The following is a 12,296-nucleotide window of genomic DNA, read 5'->3' as shown; positions in this document are numbered from 1 at the left end:
TTTAGCTCGTAGGTTTTCGGATTTGCCTTTGACTTGCTAGATGATAGGCCTTGTGGTATCACCACCTCTCAGTCCCTTCATGAAGAGGCTAAGTTTCTCCTGTCTGACCTCTGACATTGTCCATCCCTTTGGCTCTTCCCTGTGTTGCCCCATGATGTATCTCATACTTGTAACCAGAATGGGGCATGGTGTAGAATGTGTAGTCTGACCAGAGCACTGCATGATTTACTACCAATGTTTATAATTCCCGTTGCTAACCTGTGGTTCTATTGGCCATTTTTTTTTTCTTCCCTGTAATCTGAGCAAGATTTGTTTCTTGCTATAACTATTTTTATTTTTCAGTCCTTGGCCGTTACTTTCTTTTGCCTTTTCTACTCTGTACTTTGAAGTTATTCCGATTATATTTGTCCAAATGTTTGCCTCCTTTAGGCACGCTACTCGGTCCACTCCATTACCTAGAGGTAAGGTAAAGTCGCCATAGTCCCAGATGACTATAGGCTGCTTTCCCCTTTGAGGGGGAGAGCTGACTGCTGGTGGTTTAACCTGAGGATCACCACACCTCCGGTGAGGTTGAGAAGGCAGGTATCTGCATGGGTCTCACCCCCACAACCCAAAGATGTGCAGGACATGCTAAATTGCCCCTTAATTGGAATGAAAAATAATTGGTTACTCTAAATTAAAAAAACATTTTGTTTTTAAAAGGTGAGAAAGCAAGCCTCCGTAAATAACCTCAGCCAGTACGGGAATCGAACCCTCCGTGCTGGCCGCCTTCTGCATCACAAACCAGCTGTCTAGCCCACTGAGCTTAACTGGCCCCCATTATCTAGAACTAGGTCCTAAGTCCCCATTGAAGCAATATACTGACTAAACTATGTTTTGAACATATGACAGAGACTTTTCCTTTCTGCCTCCTGTTTTCTTTATAGAACATACAGAGCAGAAGGAGGCCATTCAGCCCATTGAGTCTGCACCGACCCACTTAAGCCCTCACTTCTACCCTATCCCCCGAACCCAATAACCCCTCCTAACCCTTTTAGGCACGAAGGGCAATTTAGCATGGTCAAGCCACCTAACCTGCACATCTTTGGACTGTGGGAGGAAATGGGAGCACCAGGAGGAAACCCACGCAGACACTGGGAGAACGTGCAGACTCCGCACAAACAATGACCCAGCAGGGAATTAAACCTGGGACCCTGGTGTTGTGAAGCAACAGTGCTAACCAATATGCTACCGTGCTACCATGTCTTTTTTATTTGAAGAATTTAGATCTCCTACATTTATGGCTCTGATTTTCCCAAAAGTAGATTTCCTTTCCCGTTCTATAATACCCAGTGTGTTTGCGAGCAGGCATGTGTGTGTGTAGGGTGTGTTGGCATATTTAATTGCCAATTCTGATCTGGACAGCTGTTTCATTTCTGATCACTTGTCATTAATGTGAGCAACATGACTTGCTCACTGCTCCTTTTCAATCTGCCATGACAACGATCAAGAACATTGTATGTTTCGCAGGGGAGAATTAGCTGAGCTGATTTGTGCCTTTCCTGCGCTGGAAATGCAAATGTGAGCTCTCGTGTACTCTTCATCATTTTGCAATTCTGCCTTGATTTTAACAGGGGCTGCAAAATTATAATAATAAGCGCTTATTGTCACAAGTAGGATTCAATGAAGTTACTGTGAAAAGCCCCTATTCGCCACGTTCCGGCGCCTGTTCGGGGAGGCCGGTATGGGAATTGAACCCGTGCTGCTGGCCTGGTTCTGCATTACAAGCCAGCTGTTTAGCCCACTGTGCTAAACCAGCCCTTTACTGTAAATGGATTAAAAAAAATATTTTCAATCACTGTACAGTCTTGAAAATTAATGTTTACGCGCGGATGATTGATACACTCCAGTAACCTTGTTTGTTTCCCCTTTTTGCCTTTCCTCCCCAATCCCAGCAAGCTAAAGAGATGGTCTTGGAAATAATCAGAGATAAAGATCAAGGTGACTTCAGGCGGACTGAATACAGTTCCAGAATGGGGGGAAATAGTGTAGATGTAAGTACTGCCTTACCTTTGTTTGTCTTGCAGTTATCATAGACTTTTAAAGTTTTCAAATGATTGGGCAGACTTTCAACTGCATTGCATCATACAGCATGGAACACCCTGTGCTTATATTGCATCATTGGTTATGAAACTGTTGTTTTCATGCCAGTAAATTTATTCAAATGAACCCAGATTATACTCTCTCCACACACTAGGCATTATGGTTGCATTATCTACGTTTACAGCAGTGACGAGTCACCTCACGGATCTGTGTTAAGTGCAACCATGGCACTCTATTGAAATACATTTAGGATGCACACTTTGAATTATCCCCATCAATGTAGATTTAAATGCACTTGAAAACAGCTGGTGTTCTCTCATACCTCAATTAATCCGGATCCCGTTAACAAAGATTTAACTGTTGGAGGTATTTTTGTACGAGAATTTTGCACGATATTTTGAATATTTATCAGCCCAGTCTTGTTAAGTCCCCAGTTGCTCCCGGGTGGGTTTCCTCCGGGTGCTCCCGTTTCCCCCCACAGTCCAAAGATGTGCCGGTTAGGTGGATTGGCCATTCTAAATTGCCCCTTAGTGTCCAAAAGGTTAAGTCGGGTTACTGGGTTTATGGGGATAGGGTGGAGACATGGGCTTAAGTAGGGTGCTCTTTCTAAGGGCTGGTGCAGACTCAATGGGCCGAATGGCCTCCTTCTGCACTGTAAATTCTATGATCTCTAACCAGTGCCCAGTTCTTGAAGTGGATGTCAGGTTAAGAACAGGATGGGACATGTTTGATAAGTACTCATTACTCTCATGAATAGTCATGAGGGAAAATTATCTGGTACTCGAGCTCCTGGAACTATAAGTCAGCAAGGAGTCCATTCCTTCAGCATAGAAGTGGAGAATAGATGCTGTCTATCTGATGGAGAGTTAAGAATCCTACAAACTAAATAATGGAGTCCAGTAGGTTTGGAATATTTGATTGTCACGGGTGGTTGTTCAGGAATTTTTCTTTTTTCCCCCACCTCCAGGTTGCTGTGCCTAGGTTTGCTGTTGGTATTGTAATAGGAAGAAATGGCGAAATGATAAAAAAGATTCAAAATGATGCTGGCGTTAGGATTCAGTTTAAACCAGGTAAGGAGACATCACTTGGTCTGTGAGCGAGACACTTTGCAAAAGTTCTTTGTCCAGTTTGAAACCAAATGCTCACAGGTAAATTTAATTAAATCAAAGAATGGAGAAGTAAAACAGTAACTCAAATGACATTTGGCTGCTCATTCTGCCAAAACTGATCACCAATATTCCATTCCACAATATTAAATGATAACGTTCTGCAGATAAATCCCAAGTACTTTACTGCTGAATGTTCTTTCCCATTCAAACCGATATTATACCTCACAGAAAATGGCAGTACCGTAGTAGTGTGAAAAATGACCACTTCGCATAATGTTGAATCACTGAAACCCTTTTGACGCCACTGAGGGTTGAATAGCTCCTTTAGTGCGCAGACACGGGCGTGATGAGCTGAATGGCCTCTTTCTGTGCTGTGTCATTCTTAATCAAAGGATTTCCAAATACCGATTGCATAACTGCATTGAGCTAATTGAATCTGGTCAGCCAAAGTTCCAGTTCAGGGTTCATTGGAAATTTGAGTTGGGTTTAAAACAAATTCTCAGGCTATTATTCCTGGAGAAGTAACCTGCAGAATTAAAAAGGTGATCTTGAGGATCTTCCAAAACAGCATCAGCAACACAAAACTTTCAATAACCTATTAATTGCAAGTAAAATCATTTCCAATTTTAGCGCTAATTTTCAAGCCTGTGATGTGTTTCTCAGCATACGCATTTGATGGACCTCAAACATTTGGGGTGGCATGGTGGTTAGCACTGCTGCCTCACAGCTCCAGGAACCCGGGTTTGATTCCTGCCTCGGGTGACTGTGTGGAGTTTGCATTTTCTCCCCGTGTCTGCCTGGGTTTCCTCCGGGTGCTCCGGTTTCCTCCCACGGTCCACAAATGTGCAAGTTAGGTGGATTGGCCATGCTAAATTGCCCCTTAGTGTCCAAAAGGTTAGGTGGGGAGGGCAGCACGGTGGTGCAGTGGTTAGCACTGCTGCCTCACGTCACCGAGGTCCCAGGTTCGATCCCGGCTCTGGGTCACTGTCCGTGCGGAGTTTGCACATTCTCCCCGTGTCGGCGTGGGTTTCGTCCCCACAACCCAAAGATGTGCAGGGTAGGTGGATTGGCCATGCTAAATTGCCCCTTAATTGGAAAAAATGAATTTAAATTAAAAAAAAAAAAGGTTAGGTGGGTTTAGTGAGTTAAGGGAAGAGGGTGTAGGCATGGGCTTAAGTAGGGTGCTCTTTCCAAGGGCAGGTGCAGATTCGATGGGTCGAATGGCCTCTTTCAGCACTGTAAATTCTATGATAGCAAACATCTAAATCACTGTGCAAGAGAGGAGTTATTTCTGAAGACTGATGATTGGTCAGGTTGGTGCTAAAGGAGCTTCATTAGTTATACTGCAGTGCTCTTCAGTTCAATCATTTTTGAAGGTAGTTTTAAGATTGGTTGTCTGGTCAATTTAATGAGACCATTTCTTAATGGAATTGCTGCCAGCTCCGCTTTCCAGTTAACTGTGTTTGTGTATTTACTAGGGAAAGATATTTTTAAATACTTTATTAAACCAATAAGTTGCATTTTCAATGAGTTTGCTTGTGATATGCAGGTTTTCCTCCACTGTAAAAATAACAAGCCGTTTCATTCACTAGACTGGCACACAAGTCTGTCCTTCACGATGCTTTGGGGAGTGGGGGGAAGGGGGTCACTTTATTTCCCCCAATCCTGTCTTCCAAAAGTACTGATCCCTCTTGGCGTAAAGCTCCTTGGGCACTGGGGTTTTGGTATGTCATTCAGTAGACCATTCTTTCAGTGGGCCAACTTGACAAACAATTTAATTCAGGCAGGTGGAACAGAATGCAGTGTGATTCTGTTTTCTCCTTGAGTCACTAGATGAGCAGCAAGGCTTCCTGAATTAATTTTCTTCTTTTACACCCCTGCCCTGGTGCCTAAGGGTACGGAGGTCAGTTGTAGTATTGCACCTATTCCGGGAGATGTAGCTGATTCAGCACAGATTCATTCTTCTCTTGTGTTCTACTGTGTAGTGCCTTTGTTCATAGTGGCAATGAAGGAGTCTTGAGACCATTGAGAGTTATGAGATTGTTTGAAGATTGCAGTGGTATGTTTCTGACTTTACTGTTTAACTCTTCCTGTGCTGTATGAGATCGTATTCAGCAACTAAAATATTTAAATCATAGGTTCAGAAAAAGCTAAAGCTCTCGAACTGTAAAAGATGTCATAGCTCTTTGCCCATCATTATTTTGTTCAGCATTTCTCTATCCACTCCACTCCTGCCTCTCCCAAGCCCCCAGTGTTTAAAATACTTCTTGAGCTGTCAAAAGGATGTGTGTTTTTCAGCAATGTTCTTTTTGTTATAGATGATGGTATAATGCCAGAGAGAGTTGCTCAGGTGATGGGACCTCCAGATAGGTGTCAACATGCTTCTCATATGATTAATGAACTTATTCACACTGCGCAGGTGAGGAACTAAAGGCTCTATTAAGCAAAGAAAAATGTTTAGGCAAGCAGTTTCCACTTTTATATGTCGACATAATCTGAGTAGAATTGGACAAACCAATACTGGGGAATTTTAAAAACGGGTTATGCATATAATCACTAACATTCGTGCTTTCTGCAATATACACTGCTTCGGGGTTCAATTCACCCCACGTTGGGCCTCGCGTACAAAACTCACCACAGTCCTCGAGTCGAGATTGCGCTGGTTTGAGAAGGCGCTTCAAATTGAACTCATTTTCTTAGTGCCAGACACTGGGAGCCACATTTCCATCTCGAACATATATAATTTACTATGAAGTTGATAATTTACTATGAAGTTGACTCGCGTGCACTGATTAAATTGTTAAATGGATTTTTTTGTTGTATAAAGTCATTTCCAGTGTTTTTAAGTCTGGTTACATGCAGCTGAAGGACTGGGCCCGCTTATTAAAAACCTTATTTGTGGTGATAATTTCAGCTGTGTTAAGACAACACCATGTTACCCCACTCATGTACATCCAAGAATATACTTTAATGGAGGCAAAAGAAACAAATCAATTTTATTAAGCTGTTTAATTGCCCTGCTTCATGGAGGTTTTTGCCATTGTGACTATGCAAATGAATCTTAACAGTGACGTGAAGCATCACCTGACCAACGCAATTTCTAACATTTTGTGTGCATTTTCGTAGTTACGTCAAAAGTGGAAACTTTACCTATAATAATTGCAGTTTTGTAAATCTATTGATTGTTATATTCTTGTTCATCAGTCGCTATGTTTCAGTTTGCCTCAATCGTTTTTTCTCCATTCCTTCCTTGCCTAGATTTCTTCCCTTCTGAAGGTACTGCGCATATTGGTATAGGATTCCCTGGGCTCCTCGCCCAAGGGACTGTCTATCTTTTGAATTTAAGCCTGGACAAAAATGTTGACAAACATTCAGTAGACTTCAGCATTTTATTTTATTTGCTATTGCTGCTAATTTTATATCTACCTGATTTTGCAGTAAACATAGGAAGCTTAATGTGTTATTGATCTTTTAGTTCGATTTAAGATAAATCCTTATACTCACCCAATTCTTCAAAAATGTTGTCTAATAGGCGACTATCAAATCAGAGTTCTATACAATTAAGCTTTGAATATCTAACTTTAAAATAGGCCCGGAACTATTCCTTCCCTGTTGGCCTGAATTTGCTTGATACTTGGTCTAGACTTCATGTCTGCCATGGCATGTGGGAGCTAATTTGTATATGCTTAAAATATCCTGACTCTGGGTGCAGGAAAAATATATCCTCTCCCATTTCTCTTTGCCCATTTGTTTGCATAACTATATTAAACTATTGTGTAGTTTTTGATGGAAGAATAGGACTTACTAAAATGTTAGTACTAAGCTACTGGACCTTTGAGATAAATTGACATGTTGCAATACTAGTTTCATTCCATTAGATGGAGTGTATTTGCACAGCTCAATGATTGCTTCTATTGGAAGTAGAGCAGGGCTGAAACTGAGTGGTCTCTTGCAAGGTTACCACACCGTGAGCTCCTGGATCATAAAACTAATTGTCTGCCCAGACATTAAACAAAATCAATTTATCTGTCATTGCTCAATGCACTTTGGCAAGTAATTGAAGCCTCTATAAATAGTAACAAAAGTATTTTTGTACGTCTGCTCGGCAATGTTTAATACATATTCATTCTTTCAGGAAAGGGATGGTCAATCTGGCTTTGGCGGTCCCGGAAGAGGACGGGGTAGGGGTCGTAGTGACTGGAACATGGGACCTCCAGGTGGCATGCAGGAGATAACATATACAATACCCGCTGATAAATGTGGCTTAGTTATTGGAAGAGGTATGATGATCTGACTGCATAATTGTGGTGAACTTTGTTAAGTGTAAACTTTGCATTACTGTAGAAATGACTGTATAACAGTAGAAAAATATGGCTTTGAAAGAAAACCTGAAATGGCGCAGCAGAGGCTTTAAATGGGGAGTGCATTTTTGCTCGGGTCGAGAAGTGTTTGCATTGGCATCTTCAATAATTTGACTTTTATATTTGCTCATGGAAAGAGTGTCAATGGCAAGGCCAGCATTAATAGCCCATTCCTAATTGCACTTGCGAAGATGATGATGAGGCACTGCCTTGAACTGCAGAAGTTCATGTGGTATAGGTGCACCCTATAGTGAGAGTTCCAGGATTTTAGTTGCTTCTGTGACTATATTGGTTTTGTCTCATACTGGAAGGGCTAAAAAGGTATGACGTATTTTTATGTTTTCAAATATTGTGTGTCTTACCTGTCTTTATATATCTGTGTTTTCCTCTCTCTGATGCCGTACCAAGTTGGAAATTTGTCCTGACAAGTGAAAATAATTCAGTTGCTTAATAGATTAAAAAAAAATTTTTTTTTATTACTTTTCCTGAGTTACAAAGCCAGGGCTCAGAGTGTGGGTCAGGGGCGAACCCCTAATCCAGCTCCTCACCTGCTCCAAAAACCAATCAAATTCAAATTGAATCCAATTCATGGTCCCCACAAGAAAGACGTACCAGATCTGAGCCAAAAGGCACTTGATCTTAGCCAAAAGGCCGAGAAGTGATTATTATTATTTAAAACATTTTTAAAAAAAAAATTATTATTATAAATTTAGAATACCCAATTCATTTTTTCCAATTAAGGGTCAATTTAGTGTGGCCAATCTACCTACCCTGCATATCTTTGTGTTGTGGGGGTGAAAACCACGCAAACATGGGGAGAATGTGCAAACTCCACACGGACAGTGACCCAGAGCCGGGATCGAACCTGGGACCTCGGCGCTGTGAGGCAACAGGGCTAACCCACTGTGCCACTGTGCTGCCTTGTTGCTTAATAGATTGTTGTATTTGTGGATAACATGATATTGCCCAATCACATGAGCCAATTTCTTCCACACCCTGGGAAGAAAGTTATCAAAGTTTAGGAGCTTGTCTGCCTTGATTCCTGCATTTCTTTGCATGCAGTCGAAATGATGTCTCTGCCCTCAAAGTCTGAGGACAGTAACAACCATTCCATTCCAATCTGTATAATGATAGAGGATAAAACCATCGTTCCACTACAAACTCAGGCGTTTAAAGTCAACACTTTTCACAGCCGTATTTTCCCCAACCATCTTGATGATGGGATGGATGATATGAGAGTTCTCCCAGGCCAACTCTGATTTTGTCCCAACTGCTGGCAGCACTATGTGGGGAGATATATATATTGGATTTGGATTTATTGTTACATGTACCGAGGTAGTGTGAAAGTATTATTCTGCATACAGTCCAAACACATCATTCCATACATAAAATTACATAGGACATGCAATAGATGCACAATGTAAATACTTAGACATCAGTTGAAACATATGGAGTGTAGTATACTACTCAGTAGAGAAGATGTGTGGAGAGATCAGTTCAGTCCATAAGAGGGTCATTCAGGAGTCTGGTAACAGCGGGGAAGAAGCTGTTTTTGAATCTTAGTGCGTGTTCTCAGACTTTTGTATCTCCTGCCCGATGGAAGAGGTTGGAAGGGAGAATAACCCGGGTGGGAGAGGTCTTCGATTATGCTGCCCACTTTCCCAAGGCAGCGGGAGGTGTAGACCGAGTCAATGGATGGGAGGCAGACTTGCATGATGGACTGGGCTGTGTTCGCAACTCTCTGCAGTTTCTTACGGTCTTGGGCCGAGTAGTTGCCATACCAAGCTTGTGATACAGCCAGATTGTGGTCCATGGTGCATCTGTAAAAATGGGTAAGACTCAATGTGGACATGCTGAAATTCCTTCGTTTCCTCAGGAAGTATAGGCGTTGTTGTGCTTTCTTGGTCGTAACGTCGATGTGGGTGGACCAGGGCAGATTGTTGGTGATGTGCACGCCTAGGAATTTGAAGCTGTCGACCATCTCCACCTCTGCATCATTGATGCAGACAGGGGTGTGAATGACTGTTTGCTTCCTGAAGTCAATGACCAGCTCCTTGGTTTACTGACATTGAGGGAAAGATTGTTGTCATTACATCACGCCACATATATGGACTTGAATTGTAGTTCCCACTAAGTGTCTGCATAGAGACAGTTGTCAGGCTAGGATCTGTTGGTGTTTGGGGCCATGTGATTCTTTTAATTTCATGTTGTGAACTGTTCACATTTTAAGGGTGGGAAAAACTTGTTACACTAGAAAGGCTGAGTGTTCAGAGTGACTGGTGCCATTGAGTTGCATTTAAAAAAAAGTAAGTGACTGCATTTTTAATTGCAATCCACAATTGGCTGGTTTAGCACAGGGCTAAATAGCTGGCTTTTAAAGCAGACCAAGGCAGGCCAGCAGCACTGTTCAATTCCCGTACCAGCCTCCCCGAACAGGCGCCGGAATGTGGCGACTAGGGGCTTTTCACAGTAACTTCATTTGAAGCCGACGTGTGACAATAAGCGATTTTCTTTTTCATTTCAATGATTTTTCTCCATTGTGAATTATTGACAAAAGGGCATATGAGCAACTTGCTGCCTGTGGAAACTTGACAGGAGAAGCAGAACCATGGGTTGGGAAGTTGCTTTTCTGTCATTGTCCGATATTCCCACTCTTTCCTGGTGTGCAGAAATCCTCACCCTGCACTTAATGATTTCTCACTCGTGTGGCTCAAATTGAGAGCTCCACAAACATTACAGTGATGACCTGTGGAAAGCGAGCCGGCTCTGTTCCGTAATTTGCCATTTTACTGGGGTTCCTGGCGTCTTCCCTGATGCATCTTCCCTGAATCAACTTCCACTGCACGTTGTAGGTAGACTGCGAAAAGTCAATAATTCGACCCACAGCATGCAGCGACCATAGTAAGGTTAATCAGAGCTAGGATGTGAGGAAGGTGGTGGGGGGGGGGGGGGGTGGTCAAATTAGATATGTGAGCTAGAGGAAGAGAGTAACGTTATCAGCTTGAACTAGGAATTGGAAAAAAGTTAGAAAAAGATAAAGGAATGTTAGCATGACTGAGAATGGCCTTCCAGACAGAGCAGCGGTGGTGAAATACCCACTACAGTTTGCAATTTTCTAGAGAATGGTGGAGAATCACGGCAGTTTGATGTCTCGGATCTTTTATCTTTTGCAATTTCCCAGTGGTCTGGCCATTATGTGCACTTCAAGCGATTCAGCATCTAATCTGTGGGTTTTGATGCTGTGGAATCCATTCCGGTTGTATGATGGGACAATTGGCCGATTTCCGTAACACTGGAACACCACATAAATTGCTTGTGCACAATTTTAAAGTTTTATTTCCTGGCTGCAGCATCTGCCCTGTGAGCTAGAAAGACGGGTTCTGGTTAGTGAAAGGCTGAGAGAAGGAGCCTGCGGGGAGGCCAGGGAAAATGAGTTGCCCTGCACGGTGGCAGCAATATGTGTTGTTGCCGGGCACCCAGACTGCAGTAAAATTCACCTCCGAGGGGTCTTTGTATTTTTTTGAGGTGACGTTTTGTCTTGCGCTGCTTTCCCTGGATTTGGAGTTGTTCTCGGGAGTGCATGTTGAATTCAGCATTATATTGAAAGTGAGTGGTGAGGCACTTGTGCTTCCTGTGCAGTGGTTGCTGTCAGTTTGCTTTACTTCATGTTTATTGCCTGTGATGGCGAAGCATAAATTGTCAGAAGTCTCTCGAAATGAGGTTCCAGTTAGAACCAACCTTGTCTCCCCTCTTGCGGTTGGTCTGCTGTCTGCCCAAAAGTGTTACTGAAGAAACTCCCTTTCTCCTGTGTATTCTGCCTCTTGTGTTTCAATGTGCTGGATGGACAGTCAGTATCATCACGATAATAAAGTGCCATTTTAAACTTGTGGAATTTTTGTAGTAAGTCCATATTACAGCTTTAAAAAAAAAAACTTCAGTCATGCAATTGCTAGTTTTGCCATTAGACATTGTTCATTAAGTTATATACTGAGCAATAGTGAGACAGCAGCATTCACACGTTTAGAGATTAGAAACTCTTCCCACCATCCCCTCCCAAAACACAAAATGATACATGGAACGGACACTAGTAGTTGATTCTTAAAAGAAATGTTGGATTGAGCAGTTAATGGTTATAAAGATGTAACCTTTTCCCCTTGGAACTGTTGTTTCTTAAAGTAGGGACCATCGGTGGTGCTGGTTAAGTATCAGCCTACGATAGAATAGTTACATGGGGCTGGAAGAAGAGTGCTGAATGGCCGGAGTGGGGCCTCTCATTCTGGGCTTGATGGTTTAATGTTTGCATGTTTAATGTCTTTGTAACTTCTAGACTTGACCATTCCATTGGGGTCTCACATTCTATCCTGTGTAAACCTGCCATACAACAGTCTGCTGCCCGTTTCGTAACTCCACCAAGTCTTCTTCACTTATCTCCCCTGTGCTCACTGACCTAGTCGGCTCCCAGTCAAGCAATGGCTTGATTTTAAAATTCTCATCCTTGATTCCCAGTCCTTCCATGGCCTTGCCCCCCCCCTCCTCCACAATCCTCCAAGTTATCTACGCATCTCTACTTCTGACCTCTTGAGATTCCTCAATTTTAATCGCTCTGCCCTTGATGGCCGTGCCTTCTGTTACTTCGGAATTCCCTCTCTGCCTCTGGAATTCTCTCTCTGCCTCTCTATCTCGCTTTCCTCCTTTAAGACACCTTTTAAAATCAACATCTTTGACCAAACAACCTATTATGTGT

At 42.5% G+C, this 12,296-nt stretch overlaps 1 protein-coding gene across 6 annotated transcripts in view; it reads left to right on the top strand.

The window, feature by feature from the left end:
• Window positions 1-12,296, top strand: part of fubp3 (far upstream element (FUSE) binding protein 3) — a 109,279-nt gene that overhangs the window by 54,286 nt on the left and 42,697 nt on the right. For all 6 annotated transcript variants that reach the window (XM_072488671.1, XM_072488675.1, XM_072488673.1 and 3 more), the window contains exons 9-12: window positions 1,935-2,033; window positions 3,050-3,152; window positions 5,510-5,610; window positions 7,327-7,471. In XM_072488671.1, the coding sequence (XP_072344772.1) occupies window positions 1,935-2,033; window positions 3,050-3,152; window positions 5,510-5,610; window positions 7,327-7,471 (448 nt within the window). The remainder of the gene's footprint in view (window positions 1-1,934; window positions 2,034-3,049; window positions 3,153-5,509; window positions 5,611-7,326; window positions 7,472-12,296) is intronic.

This window comes from Scyliorhinus torazame, chromosome 22 (genome assembly GCF_047496885.1).
Source record: "Scyliorhinus torazame isolate Kashiwa2021f chromosome 22, sScyTor2.1, whole genome shotgun sequence".
Lineage (NCBI taxonomy): Eukaryota > Metazoa > Chordata > Chondrichthyes > Carcharhiniformes > Scyliorhinidae > Scyliorhinus > Scyliorhinus torazame.
The sequence above is the reverse complement of the archived record's forward strand: the minus strand, read 5'-3'. Positions and strand labels throughout refer to the sequence as shown.